The 25,771-nt window shown below is 37.9% G+C and overlaps 1 protein-coding gene across 8 annotated transcripts in view; it reads right to left on the reverse strand.

Annotated features, from left to right (window-relative positions):
- Positions 1-25,771, reverse strand: part of CFAP20DC (CFAP20 domain containing) — a 287,993-nt gene that overhangs the window by 133,527 nt on the left and 128,695 nt on the right. For all 8 annotated transcript variants that reach the window (XR_012518796.1, XM_074404464.1, XM_074404462.1 and 5 more), the window contains exon 6: positions 17,904-18,060. Coding sequence is in view for 7 of the 8 variants with exons in the window: in XM_074404464.1 (XP_074260565.1) it covers positions 17,904-18,060 (157 nt within the window). In the remaining variant the exon portion in view is untranslated. The remainder of the gene's footprint in view (positions 1-17,903; positions 18,061-25,771) is intronic.

Below are 25,771 nucleotides of genomic sequence, written 5' to 3' on the forward strand. Positions count from 1 at the left end.
ATTGTTTATTTTAAAATAAAGACTAACCATTAAGCCCATCTAGAACTACTAGCTCTAAAGCTTTCTCTGAGACTTCGTGGTGGAATATTTGGAAGGGGACTTTAGTCTCATTTTTATGAAATCAAACTATCAAAGAGCTTTAGGACCATCTATTACCTGGCAGCTGGATGTTCTGTAGCACTAAATGGAAATTCACTCATCTCCCCCCTGCTCACCACTAACTACCACCTTTTCTGTGTCCAATTACAAAGTCATTTTATTTTTAGCATATACAGCTTACTTTTAAAATAAAGGTTAACCAAGAAAATAGCATAGACCCTACATAAAAATTAAATAGTGCTTCTTTGGGTGAATTAAATAGTTCACAGAAAGCATTGTCTGCTTTCACTTATTTACCCATTCTGTCATTCAAAAAATATTTATTGAGGCTCTACTATATGCCTGGCATATATCTCATGGCTGGGAATCTAGTGGTGAGCCAGAGTGACCCTATCCTTGCCTTCTTGAAGCTTACACATAGCAGAGAATACAAAAAAAAAAATCACAAATAATTTTTTTTTCAACTTTTAAGTTCAGGGATACATGTGCAGGGTGTGCAGGTTTATTACATAGGTAAACGTGTGCCATGGTGGTTCACTGCACAGATCATCCCATCACCTGGGTATTAAGCCCAGCACCCATCAGCTCTTCTTCCTGATGCTCTTCTTTCCCCAACCCCTGACAGGCCCTAGTGTGTGTTGTCCTCGCTCCATGTGTCCATGTGTTCTCATCATTCAGCTACAACTTGTGAGCACATGCAATGTTTAGTTTTCTGTTCTTGCATTAGTTTGCTGAGGATAATGGCTTCCAGCTCTACCTCCCTGCAAAGGACATGATCTTGTTCCTTTCTATGGCTGTATAGTATTCCATCGTGTATATGTACCACATTTTCTTTATCCAGTCTATCATTGATGGGCATTTAGGCTGACTCCACGTCTTTGCTATTGTGAGTAGTGCTGCAGTGAACATATGTGTGCATGTATCCTTATAGTAGAATTATTTATAGTCCTTTGGGTATATACCCAGCAATGGGATTGCTGAGTCATGATATTTCTGCCTCTAGTTCTTTGAGAAACTGCCATACTGTCCTCCACGATGGATGAACCATGAACTAATTTATACTCTACCAACAGTGTAAAATTATTCCTTTTTCTCCACAACCTCACCAGCATCTACTTGTTTTTGGCTTTTTAATAATAGCCATTCTGACTGGCACGAGATGGTATCTCATTGTGGTTTTGATTTCTATTTCTCTAATGATCAGTGATATTGAGGTTTTTTTCATGTTTGTTGGCTGCATGTATGGCTTCTTTTGAGAAGTGTCTGTTCATGTCCTTTGCCCACTTTTTAATGGGGTTGGTTTTTTCTTGTAAATTTTTTTTTAATTGAACGACCCAACGTTCCAGTCGCCTGTTGAAAAGGCACTGGGATCTCCCGCCCCGCGACTCACTGAGCCGGCTGAAACTGCAGCCCTGAGGTTCCTAGAAGTCTTTTTGCCTAGGAATCTCCTGGCCTGGCTTGCTATTTCAGATGAATGGGCAACTCTGCCATCTCAGGGCTCCAATCGCCAGCTAAGAGGGCTCCCAGACCAGTGGCTTTTGTACAAACTGCCACACCAGGGTGTGGTCAAAGCAGCTGCGGGGGCCAAAACAGCCGCGCCGGCCGAAACAGCGGCACTGGTGACCCCTCTGCCTGGGAATCTCCTGGTCTGTGGGCAATAAAAATTCGTCTGGAAATGCAGTGTCCACTCACCCTCTGCACTTTCACTGGGAGCTGAAGTCCTGAGCTGTTCTTAGTTGGCCATCTTCCCAGCAGTCCACTTCTTGTAAATTTCTTAGGTTCCTTGTAGACTCTGGATATTAAACCTTTGTCAGATGGACAGATTGCAAAAATATTCTCCTATTCTCCATGTTGTCTGTTCACTCTGATGATGGTTTCTTTTGCTGTGCAGAAGCTCTTTAGTTTAATAGAGCCTGTTTGTCAATTTTTGCTTTCATTGCAATTCCTTTTGGTGTTTTCATCATGAAATCTTTGGTCATGCCTGTGTCCTGAGTAGACAAATCTTTGACTGTGTCTATGTCCTGAATGCCCAGATTTTCTTCCAGAGTTTAAATAGTTTTGGATTTTACATTTAAGTCTTTAATCCATCTTGAGTTGATTTCTGTAAATCGTGTAAGGAAGGGGTCCAGCTTCAATCTGCTGCATATGGCTAACCGGTTATTCTAGTACCATTTATTGAATACCGAGTCTTTCCCCATGCATTGATTTTGTCAGCTTTATTGAAAATCAGATGGCTGTAGATGTGTGGCCTTATTTCTAGGCTCTCTGTTCTCTTCCATTGGTCTATGTGCCTGTTTTTGTACCAGTATCATGCTGTTTTGGTTACTAAAGCCTTGTAGTATAGACTGAAGTTGGGTAGTGTGATGCTTCCAGCTTTGTTCTTTTTGCTTAGGATTGTCTTGGCTATACTGGCTCTTTTTTTTTTGGTTCCATATGAATTTTAAAGTAGTTTCTTTCTAATTCTGTGAAGAAAGTCAATGGTAGTAGCATTAAATCCATAAATTACTTTGGGCAGTATTGCCATTTTCAGGATATTGATTCTTCCATGACCATGGAATGTTTTTCCATTTGTGTCCTCCCTGATTTCTCTGAGAGTGGATTGTAGTCCTCCCTGAAGAGGTCCTTCAATTCCCTTATTAGCTGTATTCCTACGTATTTTATTTTTTTGTGGCAACTGTGAATGGGAGTTCATTCATGATTTCACTCTCTGCTTGCCTGCTGCTGGTGTACAGGAATGCTAGCAATGTTCACATGTTGATTTTACATCCTGAGACTTTGCAGAAGTTGCTTATCAGCTTAAGAAGCTTTGGGCTAAGGTGATGGGGTTTTCTACATATAGAAATATAGGATCTGTCATCTACAAAAAGATAATTTGAATTCCTAACTTCCTGGTTCACTCTTGGGAGTTTTGATGTTTGAAGAGGTAAATAAACCTGGGCTACACCTAAAACTTGGCTATCCTGAATGAATCATGCTTTTAAAGCTTTTTCTTTAATGCTTTATTGAAGAGAAATTCACATGAACACATTTCTAAATGAACTATTCAAGGGCACTTAGTACATTCACAATGTTGTGCAGCTACCACCTGTATCTACTTTCAGACATTTCTATTGCTCCAAAATAAAACCCCTTACCCATTAAGTAGCTTCTTCCCAATCCCTCAAGGCCCCAGTCACTGGCAACCAAAAATCTGCATTCTGTCTCTGTGGATTTGCCTATTTTGGATATTTCATAAAAGCGGAATCATACATTATTTGACCTTTTTTATCTGGCTTCTTTCCCTGAGCATAATGTTTTGGAGGTTCATCCACATTGTAGCATGTGTCAGTACTTCACTCCTATTTATGGCTGAAAGCCATTTTATTGCAATACATACAAATGGCTGAATGCTATTCCATTGTAATACAACCTCGTTTTGTTCATCCATTCATTTGTTAATGAACACTTGGGCTGTTTTCATATTTTGGCTACTGTGAATTGTGCTGCTATGATCATGTACATACATGTACTTGTTTGAATACCTGTTTTCCATTCTTTTGGGTATATACCTGGGGATGGAAATGTAGGGTTATATGGTTATTCTACATTTCACTTTCTGAGGAACTGCCACACTGTTTCCCACAGTGGGTGAACCATTTTGTGTTTCTACCAGTAACATACAGGGGTTCCAATTTCTCTACATCCTTGCAAACGTTTGTTATTTCTGTAAAAAAATTATAGGCATCCTAGTGGGTATTAAGTAGTATCTCATTGTGTTTTTAACTTGCATTTCCCTAATGACTAATGATATTGAGCATTTTTTCATGTGTTTGTCTACCATTTGCATATCTTCTTTGAAGAAATGTCTGTCAATCCTTTGATTATTTTTAAATAGGGTTGTTTGTCTTTTTGCTGTTGAGTTTTAAGAGTTCTTTATACAGCCATCCCTTGGTATCCACAGAGGATTGGTTCTGAGGACTCTACATGGATAGCAAAATCTGCAGATGCTCAAATCCATTATATAAAATAGCATAGTATTTACTTACAACCTATGCACATCTTCCAGTATAAATCATCTCTATATTACTTACAATACCTAATACAATGAAAATGCTATGCAAATAGTTATACATGCTGTTTTTTATTTGTATTATTTTTATTGTTATATTGTTAATTTTATTTTTTTTCCCTGAATATTTTTGATCTGCACTTGGCTGAATCTGTAGATGTGGAACCTGCAGATATGGAGGGTGGGCTGACTGTATATTCTGGATACTAGAATATACTAGAATGCTTTCTCTCTATATATTCATATATACACCAGGATACATATACTATCAGATATCTAATTTGCAAATAACATGTGGTAGGTTGTCTCTTCACTTTCTTGATAGTGTTCTTTGATACATAATAGTTTTAAATTTTGATGAAGTCTAATTTATCAATTTTTAAAAACTTTGTTGCTGTGCTTTTGGTGTCATATCTAATAATATTGACAATGCAAGGTCATGAAGATTTACTTCTTTTTTTCTCTAAGACTTTTTAAAAAAATATATATTTTATTGCACCTTAGGTTCTGGGGTACATGTGCAAAACATGCAGGATTGTTGCATAGGTACATATGTGGCAATGTGGTATGCTGCCTCCATCCCTTGTCACCTATATCTGACATTTCTCCCAGTTGTATATCCCTCCCCAACCCACACTGTCCCTCCCTTAGTCCCCCAAACAGACCCAATGTGTGATGCTCCCCTCCCTGTGTCCATGTGTTCTCATTGTTCAACACCCGCCTGTGAGTGAGAACATGTGGTGTTTGTTTTTCTATTCTTGTGTCAGTTTGCTGAGAATGATGGTTTCCAGGTTCATCCATGTCCCTACAAAGGACACAAACTCATCGTTTTTTATGGCTGCATAGTATTCCATGGTGTCTATGTGCCACATTTTCCTTGTTCAGTCTATCAGCCATGGGCATTTGGTTGGTTCCAAGTCCTTGCTATTGTAAACAGTGCCACAATGAACATATGTGTGCATGTGTCTTTATAATAGAATGATTTATAGTCCTTTGGATATATACCCAGTAACGGGATTGCTGGGTTAAATGGAATTTCTATTTCTAGGTCCTTGAGGAATTGCCACACTGTCTTCCACCATGGCTGAACTAATTTACACTCCCACCAACAGTGTAAAAGTGTTCCTATTACTCCACATCCTCTCCAGCATCTTGTTGTCTCCAGATTTTTTAATGATTGCCATTCTAACTGGCATGAGATGGTATCTCAATGTAGTTTTGATTTGCATTTCTCTAATGACTAGTGATAATGAGCATTTTTTCATATGTTTGTTGGCCTCATAAATGTCTTCTTTTGAAAAGTGTCTGTTCATGTCCTTCACTCACATTTGAATGGGTTTGGTTTTTTCTTGTAAATCTGTTTTAGTTCTTTGTAGATTCTGGATATTAGCCCTTTGTCAGATGGGTAGATTGCGAAAATTGTTTCCCATTCTGTTGGTTGCTGGTTCACTCCAATGGTTGTTTCTTTTGCTGTACAGAAGCTCTGAAATTTAATTAGATCCCATTTGTCTATTTTGGCTTTTGTTGCCATTGCTTTTGGTGTTTTAATCATGAAGTCCTTGCTTATGCCTATGTCCTGAATGGTTTTGCCTAGGTTTTCTTCTAGGGTTTTTATGGTGTTAGGTCTTATGTTTAAATCTTTGATCCATCTGGAGTTAATTTTAGTGTAAGATGTCAGGAAGGGGTCCAGTTTGTGCTTTCTGCACATGGCTAGCCAGTTTTCCCAACACCATTTATTAAACAGGGAATCCTTTCCCCATTGCTTGTTTTTGTGAGGTTTGTCAAAGATCACAAAAGATCAACCTTTTGTGAGGTCTGTCAAAGATCACAAAGATCAACCTTTTGTGAGGTTGTAGATATGTGGTGTTGCCTCTGAGGCCTCTGTTCTGCTCCATTGGTCTATATATCTCTGTTTTGGTACCAGTACCATGCTGTTTTGATTACTGCAGCCTTGTAGTATAGCTTGAAGTCAGGTATGTGATGCCTCCAGCTTTGTTCTTTTTGCTTAAAATTGTCTTGGCTATGCAGGCTCTCTTTTGGTTCCATATGAAGTTTAAGGTGGCTTTTTCCAGTTCTGTGAAGAGGGTCATAGATAGCTTGATGGGGATAGCATTGAATCTATAAATTACTTTGGGCAGTATGGCCATTTTCACAATATTGATGCTTCCTAACCATGAGCATGGAATGTTTTTCCCTCTGTTGGTGATCTCTCTTATTTCCTTGAGCAGTGGTTTGTAGTTCTTCTTGAAGAGGTCCTTTACATCCTTTGTTAGTTATATTCCTAGGTATTTTATTCTCTTTGTAGCAATTATGAATGGCAGTTCATTCTTGATTTGGCTCTCTTTAAGTCTGTTATTGGCGTATAGGAATGCTTGCGATTTCTGCACATTGCTTGTATCTTGAGACTTTGCTGAAGTTGCTTATCAGTTTCAGGAGATTTTGGGCTGAGATGATGGGGTCTTCTAAATATACAATCATGTCATCTGCAAATAGAGATAATTTGACTTCCTCCTTTCCTAATTGAATACCATTTATTTCTTTGTCTTGCCTGACTGCTCTGGTTAGAACTTCCAATACTATATTGAGTAAGAGTGGTGAGAGAGGGCATCCTTGTCTACTGCCAGATTTCAAAAGGAATGCTTCCACTTTTTGCCCATTCTGTATGATACTGGCTGTGGGTTTGTCATAAATAGCTTTTATTATTTTGAGGAGGTTTTTTTTTTTGAGATGAATTTTTGCAGTTTCACCCAGGCTGGAGTGTAGTGGTGCAATCTTGGCTCACTGCAGCCTCTACCTCCTGGGTTCAAGTAGCTGGGATTACAGGCACTTGTCACCATGTCTGGCTACATTTTTTGTATTTTTAGTAGAGATGGGGTTTCACTACCTTGGCCAGGCTGGTCTCGAACTCCTGACCTCATCAAATGTATGATTTGTGTATTAGTTCCTTCTCAGGCTGCTATAAAGAAATAACCAAGATTGGGTAATTTATAAAGGAAAAGGTTTAACTGGCTCACAGTTATGCATGGCTGGAAGGCCTCAGGAAACTTACAATCATGGGGGAAGTGGAAGTAAACATGTCCTTCTTCATAAAGGCAGCAGGAGAGAGAAGTGCTGAGCAAAGTAGGGAAAGCCCCTTATAAAACCATCAGAACTAATGAGAACTCAGTATCACAAAAACAGCATGAGTGTAACCATGATTCAATTACTTCCCACCAGGTCTCTCCCACAACATGTGGGGATTATGAAAACTATAATTCAAGATGAGATTTTGGTGGGACACAGCCAAACCGTATCAGTTTGTTTGTGGACCCAATTCTGTTCAGTTGGTCTACATGTCAATCCTCATTCCAAAGTCACATGGTTTTGATTACTGTGGCTATGCAGTAAGTTTTGAAATTGGGAAGTATGAATCCTTCAACTTTGATCTTCATTTTCAAGATTGTTTTGGCTATTTGGGTCCCCTTGCCATTCCACATGAATTTCAGATCAACTTTTCCATTTTTGCAAAAAAGACCATTGGAATTTTGAGAGAAATTGCATTAAATCTGTAGACTGCTTTGGGTAATATTGACATCTTAATATTAAGTCTTCTAATCCATGCATGTGAGATGTCTTTCCATTTATCTAGGTCTTCTTTAATTTCTTTCAGGAATGTTTTGCAGTTTTTAGTGTACTTTCCCCTCCTTCCCCTCCTTACATTATTCTTATATAATTATTTTGGATGTGATTGTAAAGGGAATTATTATTCTCTGGAGTTTTTGAGAGATGAGGTTCTATTATGAACAATTTATTATATTTTATAAATGCTTAATTTTAAAATATAACAGATATTCTAATCAGAATAATTGTGAGTCTTGATATACAGATATTCATGACCCATTTTTGTGGGTCCTACTATTGGCTGCTGGGCACCTCTGTTATGCTAAAACCATACGCCCTTTCTTGTCCTGAGGTGATTTGCTAGGCAAGGGCATTTTGAGTTCAACTCCACTGCAGGAAAATACAGAAATACAGTCTTAAACTAATGAGTTTTGAGTATGATATGCATCCACCTGATTTGTGGATGAAAATAGATGTGGGGAAACACCCAACATAAGAATATTCAATATTATTACAACTAATAATAAATATTAAAAACACAAAATCATTCTGATTATTGGTGAAGGTAAACTTGTACACTCTTAAGGAAAGAACAGCCAGAAGCCTGGTTTTGAATTCCACCTTGTGTGTCTGCAGCACAAGTTGCCTCACTTTCATGGGGCTTCTTTTCCTTATTTGTCTAATTAAGACATTGGAGTAGAGCAACTCTAAGGTCCTTCCCTGTTCAATGAGTCTATTAAAGCTAGATGTCAGTGCTTTTAGATTCTCTGTGGCCTTTGAAGAAATAATGTTCTTCACATTGCTTGACACTCAATAAAGTTTTACCGAACAGAGACAGTGTTCAATAAAATAGTCAAACAATAGCCAATCTTTAACTCATTAATTAATCAAACATTTATGATAAATTATCAGTGCCAGGTCATTTGCTAGAGACAAAAACATGAAAAGAGAGGGTTTATGCCTTCCAGGGACTCTTAGTCTGACATCATACCTTTAATTTTTCTCTTCTCATATTTCTGAACACAGAATAAAGAATACAGAATACACAGAACACAGAGAACAGAATATTTGAGAAAGAGCCCTGAACTGGTGAGCCAGGAGACATGTATCATCATCACTGGTACAGCATTATCTTTGCTTCAAGGATCATCACTTTATCTTCTCTCTTCTTATTTCACTCCCCTGTCTTGCTCTTATTTAACAATCTACACAGGTATTCATATAATTGCTTTTTCTTCTCTCCTTGTTTTTCTCCTCTTTCTTCTATCTATCTACACATACATTCTGGTTTTTATTTTGGACACAGTATGATATGAGTTAATCAATAATTCAGTCATACAAATGCCTAAAAATGCCAGCTCAAAAAGTAATAAAGTAAATTGAATCAGTAAGTTTTACTACTTGTCCAGCAAAAGTCATTCCTCTGGAAAAGTGAAAACTGATTAACTGCTTGTTGCAAGGTTCCAACAATTTACTTTCTATTATATCTCACTGTGTAAAGAGAGAATAAGGAATTACGGCAAAATCTCCTAGCTTGAGTGCGTTTAAGAAGTTCTAGACTTAAATGGTAGCAGTTTCAATAATCCAAGGACAATAAAGTACTGAGCTCAAATAAACACTTAATACAATATTTTTAAATCAAATCCCAGTGTGGAATTTAAGAAATAGCTTAAAAAGTTTCCTACAATAAAGTTCTCAACACAGACTCATCTGTCTTTGCAGAAGAAAGACAAAAGACATCTGTTACTTATTGCAATATAGACACCCTCAACACAGCCAGTCACCAAATCTTGGCATTCTTACTCTGTGACAGCTCTTGTATCTTTCCTTTTTAAATTTTGTCTCCCTTCAACCAGCACATGAGAAGCAGTACACTGAAATAACTAGGAATATAAGCTCTAAAATGCTATTGCAAGGTTCAAGTCCTAGCTGTACTACTGAAGAATTGTGTAACATTGTGCACCTTACTTGACTTCTCTACGCCTCAGTTTTCCTACATGTAAAATGGGGATAATAGTAACACCCATCTCATAGAGTTGTTATGAACATTAAATAAGATCATATCTATAGGTGTTAAGAACTCTGCCTAGGTCACATCAAGACGTAATACTGTAATCAACACCATAATCATCATTATCACCATCTCCACTAACATCATCATTATTACAATCATTGCATCACTTCTACCACCTACCTCCTTGACCAAGGACACTCAATTTGTCCTATACTATGTTATCCTTTGTCCTTTTATGTATAATTATCTTCACAATGAGCTCTTGTATGAACTTTTCTAGTGTCTATAATTACACATAGAACTCAGAGGACAGGAACTGAACTCTACACCTTAATGTCATCCCAAATATGCAGCCTAGCGTTGCAGTATTGTATTATACCTTCCACCCTGCCATGTATCATACTGAATTTGTTCCTTGAGCATATGAGATCCTTTCATGATGCCATGCCTTTACACATATATGCCCTTTCCTCTTTCTAAAATGCTCTTTCTACTCACTGTCCGGAAAATAATTGTTAATAGTTTTCCTTCAAGATGAAGTCTGGGGCTAGATGCAGTGGCTCACACCTGTAATCCCAGCACTTTGGGAGGCCAAGGCAAGATCACTTGAGCCTAGGAGTTTAAGGCCAGCCTAGGCAACACAGTGAGACCCTGTCTCTACCAAAACAGAAAAAAATTAGCTAGGCAGGTGGTCCATACCTGCAGTCCCAGCTAATCAGGAAGCTGAGGTGGGAGGACAGCTTGAGCCCAGGGAGGCTGAGGCTACAGTGAGCCGTGATCATGCCACTGCACTCCAGCCGGAGCAATGGTGTAAAGCTCTGTTTCAAAAACAAAAACAAAAAACAAGATGCAGTTTGCAAAGCTAATTTCTTAGGTCAGTATCTCCCAAACAGTGGTATATGGACAGATATGGATCCATGAAGTCATTTTCACTAGTCTATGGTAAAAATGTCAGCCTTCATTGCTAAATTAAGACCTTCCCACTTTGTGCCTCGTGTGTGTCTGTGTCTGTGTAAATGTCCTTTCATTTAATGAAACAATCAGAATAACTGCAGTTTTTCTTGTTCATCTGTTTTAATCTTCTGATTTGATAAATTCAAAGGTTGGCAACCTATGACAGTCAAGTTTTTCATAACTTGACAAGTCTGTGAAATCCAAGTGCCTGACCAAATGACTCTCTCAAATAAGGGGCTAGCACTCCAGACTCTCCTCTTACTGCTAAGTAAGCCCATTAGGGAAGTTTCCACTGGGATTTAATCTACTCTTACAAAGGTTTCTTGCCAGACCCTGAGCAGGGAAGCAAGGGCTGCATCTTCCCAGTGCCTGACGAATAGAAGACAGATAAATGTTTAACATGTGCACACTGCATTATAGTTGATGCACACATATTTTTGTATTTGGTTGGATCTCAAAAATAACCTTATAGTAATCAACGAGAAAACAAAGCTCAGAGTTGTTCAGAACTCACACAAACCCACAAAGTTGGTGCAGGATCACAGCAATGGACTGTGTGGGAACATTATGCCATGTCTTAGGCTACACAATACCAACTTAACTTTTCTAAGATGTACTTTGTTTACACACTTTGTGTTTGCACTGGAAATATGATGACAGCATTTTACCCAATCAAGCAATAAGTATTATCCTCATTTTACTGATGAGGAAATTGAAGCATAAAGATAGGGTGCGTACAAAGTGAAGTGAAGTACTGGCAGCTAAGATAAGAGGAATACGGGGATACAATCCCTAGCACCTTGAACCACAGTGTCCTTCCCCACGTCTATTCAGAACATTTCAGGCCATCTGAGGGGCTACATTCATAAGGTTTCTTTTCAGGCCTTCCAAAAACCTGAAAGAAATCACACCAGTGCTAATTCTTAGACTCTCTTACAGATTATCTGTTCACTTTAAATAAAATTAATTTTTAAACAAAATAATACATCTATATTATTTAAAAGTTCCAGTGGTACTATAAAATTATCAGAAAAAAAAACCAGTTACCCTTTCACCTATTGTTGCCCTTCCACCTCCCTTATCCCCAAGCCTTGCAATGTAGAGGCAAATATTTTCAAGCCTTTCAGTTACATTTTTTAAATCTTCTAGTGTTTATTTCCATACTTATAAATAGTACCCTTGTACTGATACTTTTTCAACTATCAGTTTTGGATAATATCTCTGACTTCCTACTTTGAAAAAAAAAAAGAGGATTCACCATTCTTTTTTTTTTTTTTTTTTTTTGAGACGGAGTTTCGCTCTTGTTACCCAGGCTGGAGCGTAATGGTGCAATCTGGGCTCACTGCAACCTCCGCCTCTGGGGTTCCGGCAATTCTCCTGCCTCAGCCTCCTGAGTAGCTGGGATTACAGGCACGCCCCACCATGCTCATCTAATTTTTTTGTATTTTTAGTAGAGACGGGGTTTCACCATATTGACCAGGATGGTCTCGATCTCTTGACCTTGTGATCTACCCACCTTGGCCTCCCAAAGTGCTGGGATTACAGGTGTGAGCCACTGCGCCCGGCTGGATTCACCATTCTTAAACCACCACCCCATTTTCCTTCCCTCATCCTTCTAATATAATTTTTCACAATTTTTGGATAAATTCTTATTCGGTGTTTTATAAATAAGTTCATACTAAAAAGTTTGTATTACACACATTAGAATGGTGAAAAATCCAAAACATTGACAACAACAAACGTTAGTGAGAATGTGGAATAACAGGAACTCTCATTCACTGCTCAGGGGAATGCAATATGGTACAGCCACTGTGGAAGACAGTTTAAAAGTTTCTTACAAAACTAAACATGCTGTTACCATACAGTCCAGCAATCACATTCCTTGCTATATCCACACGAGCTGAAAAGTGTGTCCACAAAAAAACCTACAGAATAATGTTTATAACAGCTTTATTCATAATTGCAAAAGCCTACAAGCAATGAAGATGTCTTTCAAGGTGAATGGATGAATAAACTGTGATACATGTAAACAGTGAAATATTATCCAATGCTGAAAATAATTGAGCTATGATGCCCCTAACGACACGGAGGAACCTTAAATACATAATACTAAGTCAAAGAAGCCAATCTGAAAAGGCCACATACTGTGTAATTTTAACTATGACATTCTGGAAAAAGCAAAACTAGAGAGACAAAAAAAATTTAGTGGTTTCCAGGGGTTGGGGGAAGTATGAAAGAAATAGTTGGAGCACAGAAGATCTTTAGGGCAGTGAAACTATTCTGTATGATACTATAGTACTAGACACAAGTCTTTACATATTTGCAAGAACCCAAAGAATGAATGAATGAATTTTAATGTAAACTACAGACTTCGGATGCTAATGATGTTGTAGTGTAGATTCATCAACTGTAACATATGTACCCTACTGGTATGCATGTTCACAGTGGGGAAGGCTGTGCATGTGTGGGGACAAGGGACATGATGAAAACTCCACACGGTCCACTTAATTTTGCTGTGAGCCTAAAACTGCTAAAAAATAAGGTCTATTTTAAAAAAAGTTGTGCACATCTGAGCTACATGCTATATTATGATTATATTTCTTCTCTTGTACAACTTTTTGTTTTCCTTGACGTTGATTATTGCTTTGTTTTGTTGTGGGCTTTCTACATTCCTAACATTATTTTTTTCTAAATCCTCCATTAGCACTACAACATCACAATCAATTTTATTCTGCATGTTCAAACACACTTTATCAAATACATTCTTTTCCTGGAGACTTTTCTGAAAGTTTCCGTTTTTCTGCTAAACTCTGGACAGTCTGCCTATAGATATGCTGTCCGAGAGTCACCCTTTGAATTCCTTTGACCTTAATTCTAGAAATCCATTTGCTTTCTTTTCTTACTTTACTTTTTTGTTTTTAATTTAATATAATTTGAAGTTCTGAGGTACATGTGCAGGATGCGCAGATTTGTTACACATGTAAATATGTGCCATGGTGGTTGGCTGCACCTATCAACTCATCACCTAGGTATTAAGCCCAGCATGCATTAGTTATTTTCCTGATGTCCTCCCTCCCCCTGTTCTGCACTCCCCAACAGGCCCCAGTGTGTGCTATTCCCCTCCCTGCGTCCATGTGTTCTCATTGTTCAGCTCCCACTTATGAGTGAGAACATGCAGTGTTTGGTTTTTTGTTCCTATGTTAGTTTGCTGAGGATGATGGCTTCCAGCTCCATCCATGTCCCTGCAAAGGACATGATCTCATTCCTTTTTATGGCTGCATAGTATTATTCCCTGGTGTATGTATACCACATTTTCTTTATCCAGTCTATCACTGATGGGCATTTGGGTCGTTTCCATGTTTTTGCTATTAAGACTTTACTTTTTTGGAGCAGATTCTCTCTTTGATTTTCTCCTGGATGAAATTTTCTGTTTTTTTGGATCCCATATACTTCTTTTCCTTCACCTACTCATTCATTTTTTTGGAGAATATCTTTGTGATCTTTTCTGAGAAACGATGTAAATTTTTGAGACCATGTATCTTCATTCTGTGTCATTTGATTAATAGACTGGATGCATACAGAATTTTAGGTTGAAAATAATTTTTCCTTAGACTTTTAAACATAGAGTTTCAAGGTCTTCTATCATCTAATGGTGCTATTAAGAAGTTAGGCCGGGCGCGGTGGCTCAAGCCTGTAATCCCAGCACTTTGGGAGGCTGAGGCGGGTGGATCACGAGGTCGAGAGATCGAGACCATCCTGGTCAACATGGTGAAACCCCGTCTCTACTAAAAATACAAAAAAAATAGCTGGGCATGGTGGCACGTGCCTGTAATCCCAGCTACTCAGGAGGCTGAGGCAGGAGAATTGCCTGAACCCAGGAGACGGAGGTTGCGGTGAGCCGAGATCGCGCCATTGCACTCCAGCCTGGGTAACAAGAGCGAAACTCCGTCTCAAAAAAAAAAAAAAAAAAAAAAAAAAGAAGTTAGATACCATTCTTATTCCCAATCTGTTGCATGTAAATTGTATTTTTTTAAATTGTGGAAGCTTAAAGGATCTTCTCCTTATCTTTCCTGTTCTAAAATTTCACAATGGTGGGTCTTTTTCACTAGTTGTTCTAGCATGTGATGAGCAAAGTCAATCCGAAAATATCTGGCCTTGAATTTTGGGAAATCTTAATATTTCTGTTTCTTCTAGTCTCTCTTTCTGGAACACTTTTACTTTGATGGTGAATTCCCTGGACTAATACCTAATATTGTTAGCATTTCCATCACATTTTCAGACTTTTGCACTTATTTCTCTTACTTTTTGGTTTTATATCTTCAGAGGAAGAAAACACTGTCTAGAGCCTCAAAGTATCTCCTATAGTTTTTGATATCCAATGTCTATCATTCACTCAAAACTTATCAGGTACACCAAGAGAAAAGACCAAGCGAAAAATAAACAGATAATAGAACTAGGCCCACATATAGATTCAAATATTGGAGTGGTGAGCTAAGTGCTTTAAAATAAGTGATTAACATATTTGAGTAATGTGATAACAAGATGGAGAACTTTATCTTATGAATGGAAACTACAAAACAGAATCAAATGAAATTCTAGAATTAAAAAATTAGTAACTTAATTGAAAAATGCTGAAGTATGCATTCATTCTGCTCTGAGATAAATGCCCCAAGAGAAGTATAGAAGACTGTTTCTAGCACCATTATTCATAACAGCTGAAAATGGATAGATAAAATAAGGTGTATGCATTCAATACCATACTATACAGTGCTGAATATCAGAAAATTACTGTTATGTGCCACAACATAAATGAATCTCACAAACAATATTTAGTACAAGAATGTATTCATGAAATATGTACTATGTAATTCCATTTATATAAATGTAAAAGATAAGTAATATTAATCTGTGAAAAGTCAGTATAGAGATTACCTCTTAGGAGAAGGGAGAAAGCAATGATTGGGAGGAGACATAGTAGGTTGGTAGGATGTTTGTAATGCTTGATCTGGGTAGTGGTTACAGAAATGTGTTCACTTTGTGGTAATACCTCAAATTGTACACTTATTATTTCTGCATGTTTCTATATGTATATAAAATTTATAATATAATAACGCTTATAATACACCTCAATAAAATGCTTATTGAAGTGAAATAAAAACACATTATTCTTATTTTATAGATGTAGTATCTTTTATTGACTCGGAAATAACTACAGATATTCCCTATCATATCCGTCTCCTTCTTGTTAATTTTGATGTCTATTAAGTGCCTGATGCACCCATGTTCAGAAGCTCACTGATTTAGTTTCTCCAGAGACTAAATCTCCTGTGGCTTGGTTATATGGAGTTAGAACAGGAATCTGGGGTCCTCCTCTAGGAACCTATACAGAATTTTGACTAGTCTCCCTGTTTTGAGCCCTCATCCGTACCCTGCCTTTGCCAGTAGGTAAAGCTGCAAATTCTTGAGCCTCTCTGAAATTCCTTGGCAAACTTCTCCATAAGCCTAAAGGTTTCAGTTTTCTTTGCCCTTCTAAGTCATTGCTTAATCTTATAAAATTTACAAACATCTCTTATCCATTGCCTCCTCTCCCATATTCTTTCTTTTGGTAGGTTTATGCCTTTTTTATTCCATATTGTAATTTTAGTGGGGCTTGAGGAAGGATTAGAGATTGAAACATGTATGTACTTTGCTATGTTTGATGCACTTTTTTCTTTACATTTATTTAAAAATATTAATCAGGTTATGATTCACCTCCTATGATCTGATGTACACTGCAAAAATATTTTTTAAAAATTTGAGGCTTCTTATTAGCTGGGTGCCATTTTAAAAAATGAAATCTTTCACTTTCTCATGTAGGCTGTAAGCGGTACATAAGATGAGCAGCCACACTGTGGTATATGATCTCTTTGGAGAGCTGTTAATGCACTGCTGTGTTTCATTATCAAGTGAAATTCATAGGCACAGTGTCCTGATACACAGTAAGCCACATAAAGATTTCTCACCCAGATGGAGTGCAAATCTAAAGTCTAGATAGAAACTTCTAAGAATCACCTTTGACAGTTTATATGCAGCCCTGCTTCCAGGGCTTCTAGAAGAATTGATTTAACAAGTAATAATTCCAGATGAAGATCAACAGGAGGCATCAGTATTCTTTCAATACTTTTGGTTGTTTAAAACTATCTTAGCAGTATGGTGTGCTACCTTATGAATTCCAGAGAGCTGAGTTACCTGCAGAGTGTATTTATAAACCAAATTATGAATAATTAATGTAAATATTTCTAGTCTTGCTAGAAATATGAGGAACTCAACTCTCTTTCCAGTTTAACTTGATCACTAGAAAATTAGTAAGATTTCTCCTAAGTGACTTCCTGAAATGTACACAGAGTAATAAGGCAGCATAATGAACAGAGGTTTTTGGATGCCCAACATCTTTTGCAAACTCTTCCTAATTTGGTGACTTTCCTACATAATGAGTCTTGCCACCTTAGTCAGAAATCAGACACTACTTTGCCAGCCTCCCTTGCAGCATGCAACCTAGACTCCACAAACTAGAAACAGCCACACAAAACATTTTCAGTGGAGACAAACATGAAGACAAACACGCTTATCTACTTTTGACAAGGGTGGCAGGGAAGAAAACATCCTACTTTCAGGGGCTGCTGCAACAGAAATTATGGAACCTGTAGCCCAGCATTATGATGTGACTTATGGAGTCTCTGTAAAGTTGCAGTAGCTACTGGCAGTGGGTGGGGGTGGCAAGTGGATGCAGTTGTCCTCAGAAAAGTCTTGGGGGAGTCTGTATTCTTCTTGACTACAGGCTCTAAGTTGACTCTAAATAGCCTGGAGATTCTGTGAACTGTCTGATTTCCTTAAATAAATTCCTTTTCTTTTTCAATCACCTAAAAAGGATTATGTTGTTTGCAACTAAGGAGCCTAAGGCAGATAGCAAGTGTTACCATAAAGAAAAATGAAAACAACCACAAAAAGATGATTAACATTTTTTGTGATATTCAGCTATGGTGAAAATAAACACTTGATCTAGAACAAAGAAATCAACATGACTGTGAACAAATTTACTTTATCAGCTATAAAAATCAGATTGCTACCGCACGTTCATACTATCCCAAAGGTAATGGCTAATTCAAAAAATACATCAATTAAAAAATCTCGATAGCAACCTGAACATACCATCTTTATCAGCAGTGTCTTGAGGCTTTGATTTTAAGGTGAAGATCTTCCGTAGCTTGCAGTTAGCTGAGACAACAATTCCATCCAATGACTGGAAAACTGCCCCCTTGAATATTTCACTGGTGAATGCTACCAAGTCAATGCATAGATTGCACCACTAAAATAGAGAGATGTAAAGAAGAGTAAGTACCTTTCATTTTACGTAAATGAATAAGCCATCTATATGTAGACATCCAGAGAGTTGAGGCAGTTACCTTGATAAACAGGCCCCAACTAATTTTCCCCTTTAGGTAAATTTATCTGTTTTGGCTTAAAAACAGACTTGCTCCTTCTAAAGAAATCACCGTAATTCTAAATTATACATTGGTCATCTGACTACAGAATTCCCATCATCAGATAAGGCTATGACAACTTTTGGAAACAGCTCTCTATTTTGCAGGCAGTATGCCAGGAGGAAGCCAACTGCAGGTGCAATTATATCCACAAAATCACTTACATCCAGAAAATCACAGATAAGTAGTGAAGTGCTCCTTCAAGGAGACTAATTTGATCACAATTAGCCACTCAAATTTGTTGAAAAAGGCAAGGATGATATTAGAGGCTGGGTTTAAATTTTGGTCAGTGTTGTCTACTTATAACCAATTAACCTATTGTACAGAAATAGAGTCTTCTAAAGAATTTGTAATTACACCTGGTATTTGCCAGTTTTAAAAGTACTCTTGAAGGGACTAATTTCTGCCCATTAAACAATTAGGCCCCTCAATACTTCATCAAGTGACTTTTCTAAATTGTTAAAGATAACAACAAAAAAATCATTCAGCAAGAAATGAAGACATATTTATGACTGTAGGACAAAAGTCAGAAAAATTATTTTTGAAAAAAGAATATATTTTACTTTAAGTTCCGGGTTATATGTGCAGACGTGCAGGTTTGTTACATAGGTATACATATGCCATGGTGGTTGGCTGCACCCACCAACCTATCATCTACATTAGGTATTTCTCCTAATACTATCCCTTCCCTAGCCTCCCGCCCCCTACCCCATGACAGGCTCCAGTGTGTGGTATTCTCCACCTTGTGTCCATGTGTTCTCATTGTTCAACTGCCACTTATGAATGAGAACATGCAGTGTTTGGTTTTCTGTTCTTGTGTTAGTTTCCTGAGAATAATGGTTTCCAGCTTCATCCATGTCCCTACAAAGGACATGAACTCATCCTTTTTTATGGCTGCATAGTATTCCATGGTGTATATGTGCCATATTTTCTTTATCCATTCTATCATTGATGGGCATTTGGGTTGGTTCCACATCTTCGCTATTGTGAACAGAAGTGTGCGTGTGTCTTTATAGTAGAATGATTTATAATCCTTTGGGTATATATACAATAATGGGATTGCTGGCTCAAATGGTATTTCTAGTTCTAGATCCCTAAGGAATTGCCACACTGTCTTCTGCAATGATTGAACTAATTTATACTTCCACCAACAGTGTAAAAGTGTTTCTATTTCTCCACATCCTCTCCAGCATCTGTTGTTTTCTAACTTTTTGAGGATCACCATTCTAACTGGCATGAGGTGGTGTTTTATTGTGGTTTTGATTTTCCTTTCTCTAATGACCAGTAATGATGAGCTTTTTTCTGTATGGTTGTTGGCTGAATAAATGTCTTCTTTTGAGAATTGTCATTCATTCCTTCACCCACTTTTTCACGGGTTTTTTTTTTTTTCTTGTAAATCTGTTTAAGTTCTTTGTAGATTCTGGATATTAGCCCTTTGTCAGATGGATAGATTGCAAAAATTTTCTCCCATTCTATAGGTCACCTGTTCACTCTGATAATAGTTTCTTTTGCTTTAGTTTATTTAGATCCCATTTGTCTATTTTAGCTTTTGTTGCCACTGCTTTTGCTGTTTTAGTCGTGAAGTCTTTGCCCATGCCTATGTCCTGAATGGTATTGCCTAAGTTTTCTTCTAGGGTTTTTATGGTTTTAGGTCTTATGTTTAAGTCTTTAATCCATCTTGAGTTAATTTTTGTATAAGGTGTAAGAAAGGTATCCATTTTCAGCTTTCTGCACATGGCTAGCCGGTTTTCCCAACACCATTTATTAAATAGGGAAGCCTTTCCCCTTTGCATACTTTTGTCAGGTTTGTCAAAGATCAGATGGTTGTAGATGTGTGGTGTTATTTCTAAGGCCTCTGTTCTGTTCTATTGGTCTACAGATCTGTTTTGGTACCAGCACCATGCTGTTTTTGTTACTGTAGTGCTGTAGTATAATTTGAAGTCAGATAGCGTGATGCCTCCAGCTTTGCCCTTTTTGCTTTGGATTGTCTTGGCTATGTGGGCTCTTTTTTTCCCAGTTCTGTCCAGGAATTTATCCATTTCTTCTAGATATTCTAGTTTGTGTAGAGGTGTTTGTAGTATTCTCTGATGGTAGTTTGTATTTCTGTGGGATTGGTGGTGATATCCCATTTATCATTTTTTATTGCATCTATTTGATTCTTCTCTCTTTTCTTCTTTATTAGTCTGGGTAGTGGTCTATCTGTTTTGTTGATCTTCAAAAAACCAGCTCCTGGATTCACTAATTTTTTTGAAGGGTTTTTTTGTGTCTCTGTCTCCTTCAGTTCTGCTCTCATTTTAGTTATTTCTTGTCTTCTGCTTGCTTTTCAATTTGTTTGCTCTTGCTTCTTTAGTTCTTTTGTGATGTTAGGGTATCAATTTTAGATCTTTCCTGCTTTCACCTGTGGGCATTTAGTGCTATAAATTTCCCTCTTCACACTGCTTTAAATATGTCCCAGAGATTCTGGTATGTTGTGTCTTTGTTCTCACTGGTTTCAAAGAACATTGTTATTTCTGCCGTAATTTTGTTATTTACTCCATAGTCATTCAGGAGCACACTGATCAGTTTCCATGTAGTTGTGTGGTTTTGATTGAGTTTCTTAATCCTGAGTTCTAATGTGACTGCACTATTGTCTGAGAGACTGTTATGATTTCCATTCTTTTGCATTTGCTAAGTAGTGTTTTACTTCCAATTATGTGGTCAGTTTTAGAATAAGTGTAAGGTGGAATGCTGAGAAGAATGTATATTCTGTTGATTGTGGTAGAGAGTTCTGTAGATGTCTGTTAGGTCTGCTTGGTCCAGAGCTGAGTTCAAATCCTGGACATTCTTGTTAATTTTCTGTTTGGTTGATCTGTCTAATATTGACAGTGGGATGCTAAAGTCTCCCACTGTTATTCTGTGGGAGTCTAAGTGTCTTTGTAGGTGTCTAAGAACTTGCTTTATAAATCTGGGTGCTCCTGTATTTGGTGCATGTAGATTTAGGATAGTTAGTTCTTCTTGTTGCATTGATCCCCTTACCATTATGTAATGCCCTTCTTTGTCTCTTTTGATCTTTGTTGGTTTAAAGTCTGTTTTATCAAAGACTAGGAATGCAAACCCTGCTTCTTTTTTTTTCTTTCCATTTGCTTGGTAAATATTCCTCCATTCTTTTAGTTTGAGCCTCAGTGTATCTTCGCATGTGAGATGGGTCTCCTGAATGCAGCACACCAATGGGTCTTTAAGCTTTATCCAATTTGTCAGTCTGTGTCTTTTACTTGGGGCATTTAGCCCATTTATATTTAAGGTTAATATTGTTATGTGTGAATTTGATCCTGCTATTATGGATGCTATCTGGTTATTTTGCCTATTAGTTTATGCAGTTTCTTCACAGCGTTTGATGGTTTTTACAATTTGGCATGTTTTTGCAGTGGCTAGTACCGGTTGATTCTTTCCATGTTTAGTGCTTCCTGCAGGAGCTCTTTTAAGGCTGGCCTGGTGGTAACAGAATCTCTCAGCATTGCTTGTCTGTAAAGGATTTTATTTTTATTTATTCTTATTTTTAAATTTATTTATTTTACTTTAGGTGCATACTATATCTGGCATTTCTCCCCATGTGATCCCTCCCCACCATGCCTTTCCTCCCCACCCCCCCATTGTCTCTCCCCTACCCCCCTCATCAACTGTCCCCTGTGTGTGATGCTCCTCTCCCTGAGTCCACGTGTTCTTGTTGTTCAACATCTACCTATGAGTGAGAAAATACAGTGCTTGGCTTTCTGTTCTTGGGTCAGTTTGCTGAGAATGATGGTTTCCAGATTCATCCAAGTCCCTACAAAGGACACCGAACTCATTGTTTTTTATGGCTGCATAGTATTCCATGGTGTATATGTACCACATTTTCTTTGTCCAGCCTATCACTGATGGGCATTTGGGTTGGTTCCAGGTCTTTGCTAACGTACACAGGGCTGCAATGAACATACATGTGCATGTCTTTATAGTAGAATGATTTATAGTTCTTTGGGTATATACCCAATAGTGAGATTGCTGGGTCAAATGGAATTTCTATTTCTAGATCCTTGAGAAATCGCCACACTGTCTTCCACAATGGCTGAACTAATTTACACTCCCACCAACTGTGTAAGACTGTTCCTATTTCTCCACATCCTCTCCAGCATCTGTTGCCTCCCAATTTTTTTAATGAACACCATTCTAACTGGTGTGAGATGATATCTCAGTGTGGTTTTGATTTGCATTTCTCTAATGACCAGTGATGATGAGCATTTTTTTCATATGTTTGTTGACCTCATATATGTCCTCTTTTGAAAACTGTCTATTCATATCCTTCGCCCTGGGGTTGTTTTTTTCTTGTATATCTGTTTTAGTTCTTTGTAGATTCTGGATATTAGCCCTTTGTCAGATGGGTAGATTGCAAAATTTTTTTCCCATTCTGTTGGTTGCTGATTCACTCTAATGACGGTTTCTTTTGCTGTACAGAAGCTCTGGAGTTTAATTAGATCCCGTTTGTCTATCCTGGCTTTTATTGCCATTGTTTTTGGTGTTTTAGTCATGAAGTCCTTGCCTTTGCCTATGTTCTGGGTGGTTTTGCCTACGCTTCCTTCTAGTGTTTTTATGGTGTTAAGTTTTTTGTTTAAATCTTTGATCCATCTGGAGTTAATTTTAGTGTAAGGTGACAGGTAGGTGTCCAGTTTCTGCTTTCTGCACATTACTAGCCAGTTTTCCCAACACCATTTATTAAACAGGGAATCCTTTTCCCATTGCTTGTTTTTGCTGGGTTTGTCAAAGATCAAATGGTTGTAGATGTGTGGTGTTCTTCTGGGGTCTCTGTTCTGTTCCATTGTTCTGTGTCTCTGTTTTGTTACCAGTATCATGCTGTTTTGATTACTGTAGCCTTGTAGTATAGTTTGAAGTCTTTTATTTCTCCTTCACTTATGAAGCACAGTTTGGCTGGATATGAAATTCTGGGTTGAAAATTCTTTCCTTTAAGAATGTTGCATGTTGGCCCCCATTCTCTCCTGGTTTGTAGAATTTCTGCAGAGAGATCTGCTGTTATTCAGGTGAGCTTCCCTTTGTCGGTAACCTGATCTTTCTCTCTGGCTGCCCTTAACATTTTTTTCTTCATTTCAACCTTGATGAATCTGACAATTATGTGTCTTGGGGTTGCTCTTCTCAAGGCATATCTTTGTAGGGTTTTCTGTATTTCCTAAATTTGAATGCTGGCCTGCCTTGCTAGGTTGGGGAAGTTCTCCTGGCTAATATTCTGAAGAGTGTTTTCCAACTTGGTCCCATTCTCTCCATCACTTTCAGGTACATCAATCAAACGTAGATTTGGTCTTTTCACATAGTCCCATATTTCTTGAAGACTTTGTTTGTTCTTTTTCCCTCTAATCTTCTTGCTTTATTTCATTGAGTTGATCTTCAATCTCTGATACCTTTCCTTCCACTTGATCGATTTGGCTATTGATACTTGTGTATGCTTCACAACATTCATGTGCTGTGTTTTTCAGCTGCATCAAGTCATTTATGTTCTTCTCTAAACTGGTTATTATAGTTAGCAATTTATCTAACCTTTTTTCAAGGTTCTTAGCTTCCTTGCATTAGGTTAGAACATGCTCCTTTAACTCAAAGGAGTTTGTTATTATCTACCTTCTGAAACCCACTTCTGTCAATTCATCAAACTCAATCTCTGTCCAATTTTCTTTCCTTGGTGGTGAGGAGTTGTGATCCTTTGGAGAAGAGGCATTCTGGTTTTTGAAATTTTCAGCCTTTTTGCACTGGTTTCTCCCCATCTTCGTGGATTTATCTAACCTTTGGTCTTTGAAGGAGCCTGGTGTCAGCAAAGGTAGCAGGGAGATTGAGAATCGAGTAATAGTGAGATTGGCTTGATTGGCAGAATGGTGAACACTGGAGAGGAAAGAAGTAATGTGAGATGGGCCAGTGAGGCTGTGTTTCAGAGCATCTGGAGAGGGGAAAGCATCACTGTGGCTCTTAAGAAAAGAATGTACAAAAGCAGAGTACTGAGAAGTTTGGACTAACCATGATGCAGGAATATTTTGGGGTGAGAGATGGGGTTGGTCGGGGGAAGGAGGCAGAATGGAGAGCACCAAGGCACAGAAAGACTAGTTTGGTCCCTGTCAGTCATCTAAGCATCAAGTAAGGAGGGCTGGCTAGGAAGATGAAGTAGGAAGTAGAGTCTAAGGGACAAATCCAGGAGATATGCCATGCGGTGAAACACTGTGGCTTGGTGAAATGCAGGTTATAGGGGATGGAGGTTTCTAGATAACCAATCATAAATCTTATTATTATATGAGCAATATTATTGTTGTATAAATGTGGTTCCTATTCCTAAAAGACTTCATATCATGCCCCAATCCCAACCATTCAGCTGGTTCATCAGTCAGCAATCCCAGTGACCCATTCTTCCCCACACATGCTAAGTACCTATCATGTATCAGACTCTGGGCTTGGCTCCGGGGATACAGACATAATTAAGACATTCCTTCCAGCTGGAGAAGGAAAGCAGACATGTGGTATATACTTAATACAGTTACTATAGAGGGCACTCATGGTGGGGATGTGAGGAGGTTTGGGAAAGCCTTATTTGAAAAAACATTTTAAAAATCATATTATGGTATTATATACAAATCTAAGCCAAAAAGAATCAAAAGTTTCATACAAAATACAGTTCTTTGTCATCCTACCTCTCATCTATTCATATTGTCAGCTCATTTAACTGTTTCTTCCCTCTGCATTTTAAAATTGATTCATCAATTTTAGACACTATCTACTGACTTCCTAATAAGGAAGACAAGGCTTAGCTAGCTTATACACTTTGCTTCCCCTACTTGATCCTCCCTGGATAATTATTTGCTGCTCTCTGATTTGCTCTCATTTTTTTCCCCTAAAGTCCATATTCTGTGTTTTCTTTCTTGTGACTATGTAAATACTGTATACAACTGAGCCAAGTGGCTCTCTATGATTACCTTTTTCTTCCTTACATAACTTCAAGAATATTTTTAGCATTAATCATTGCTTTTAAAAGTTATCTGCTTTATTTTCTTTGACCCTAAGTCTTAGAGGTAACATCTGAGTTTGGTTTTAATCAACAAATAGATTTTCCAGGGCCAGGGTGGCATGGACATGACATGCTGGGCACTTCTTCTCAGGGTCCTGCCTCTTTATTACCCACTTAGACAAACTCCAGCTGGCTACACTGCCAGCTCTGCATGGGAGTCAGTTCCAACCTCCTTAAAACTCTGAGTCCTAAAAAACAATATCCTTATCCACTATACATTTTTCTTATCCATCATGATCATGCTCCTTTTAGTTGTCAACCTGGACTCATGCTTCATGGAATGTACTAAACAAATAAGGGTATGCATATGTGTGTGTATATGAACATATGAAGATGTGTGTGTATGTGTGCTGAGTGTGGACACTGAGTGTATGTGTGCATGCCTACACACATACACTCAATCTTTCATTTTATAATCATCCAACAAAAAATGTCTGGAAATTGATAACTTTATTTAATGGAATCAATTT

The sequence above is a fragment of the Saimiri boliviensis genome, chromosome 8 (genome assembly GCF_048565385.1).
Source record: "Saimiri boliviensis isolate mSaiBol1 chromosome 8, mSaiBol1.pri, whole genome shotgun sequence".
Lineage (NCBI taxonomy): Eukaryota > Metazoa > Chordata > Mammalia > Primates > Cebidae > Saimiri > Saimiri boliviensis.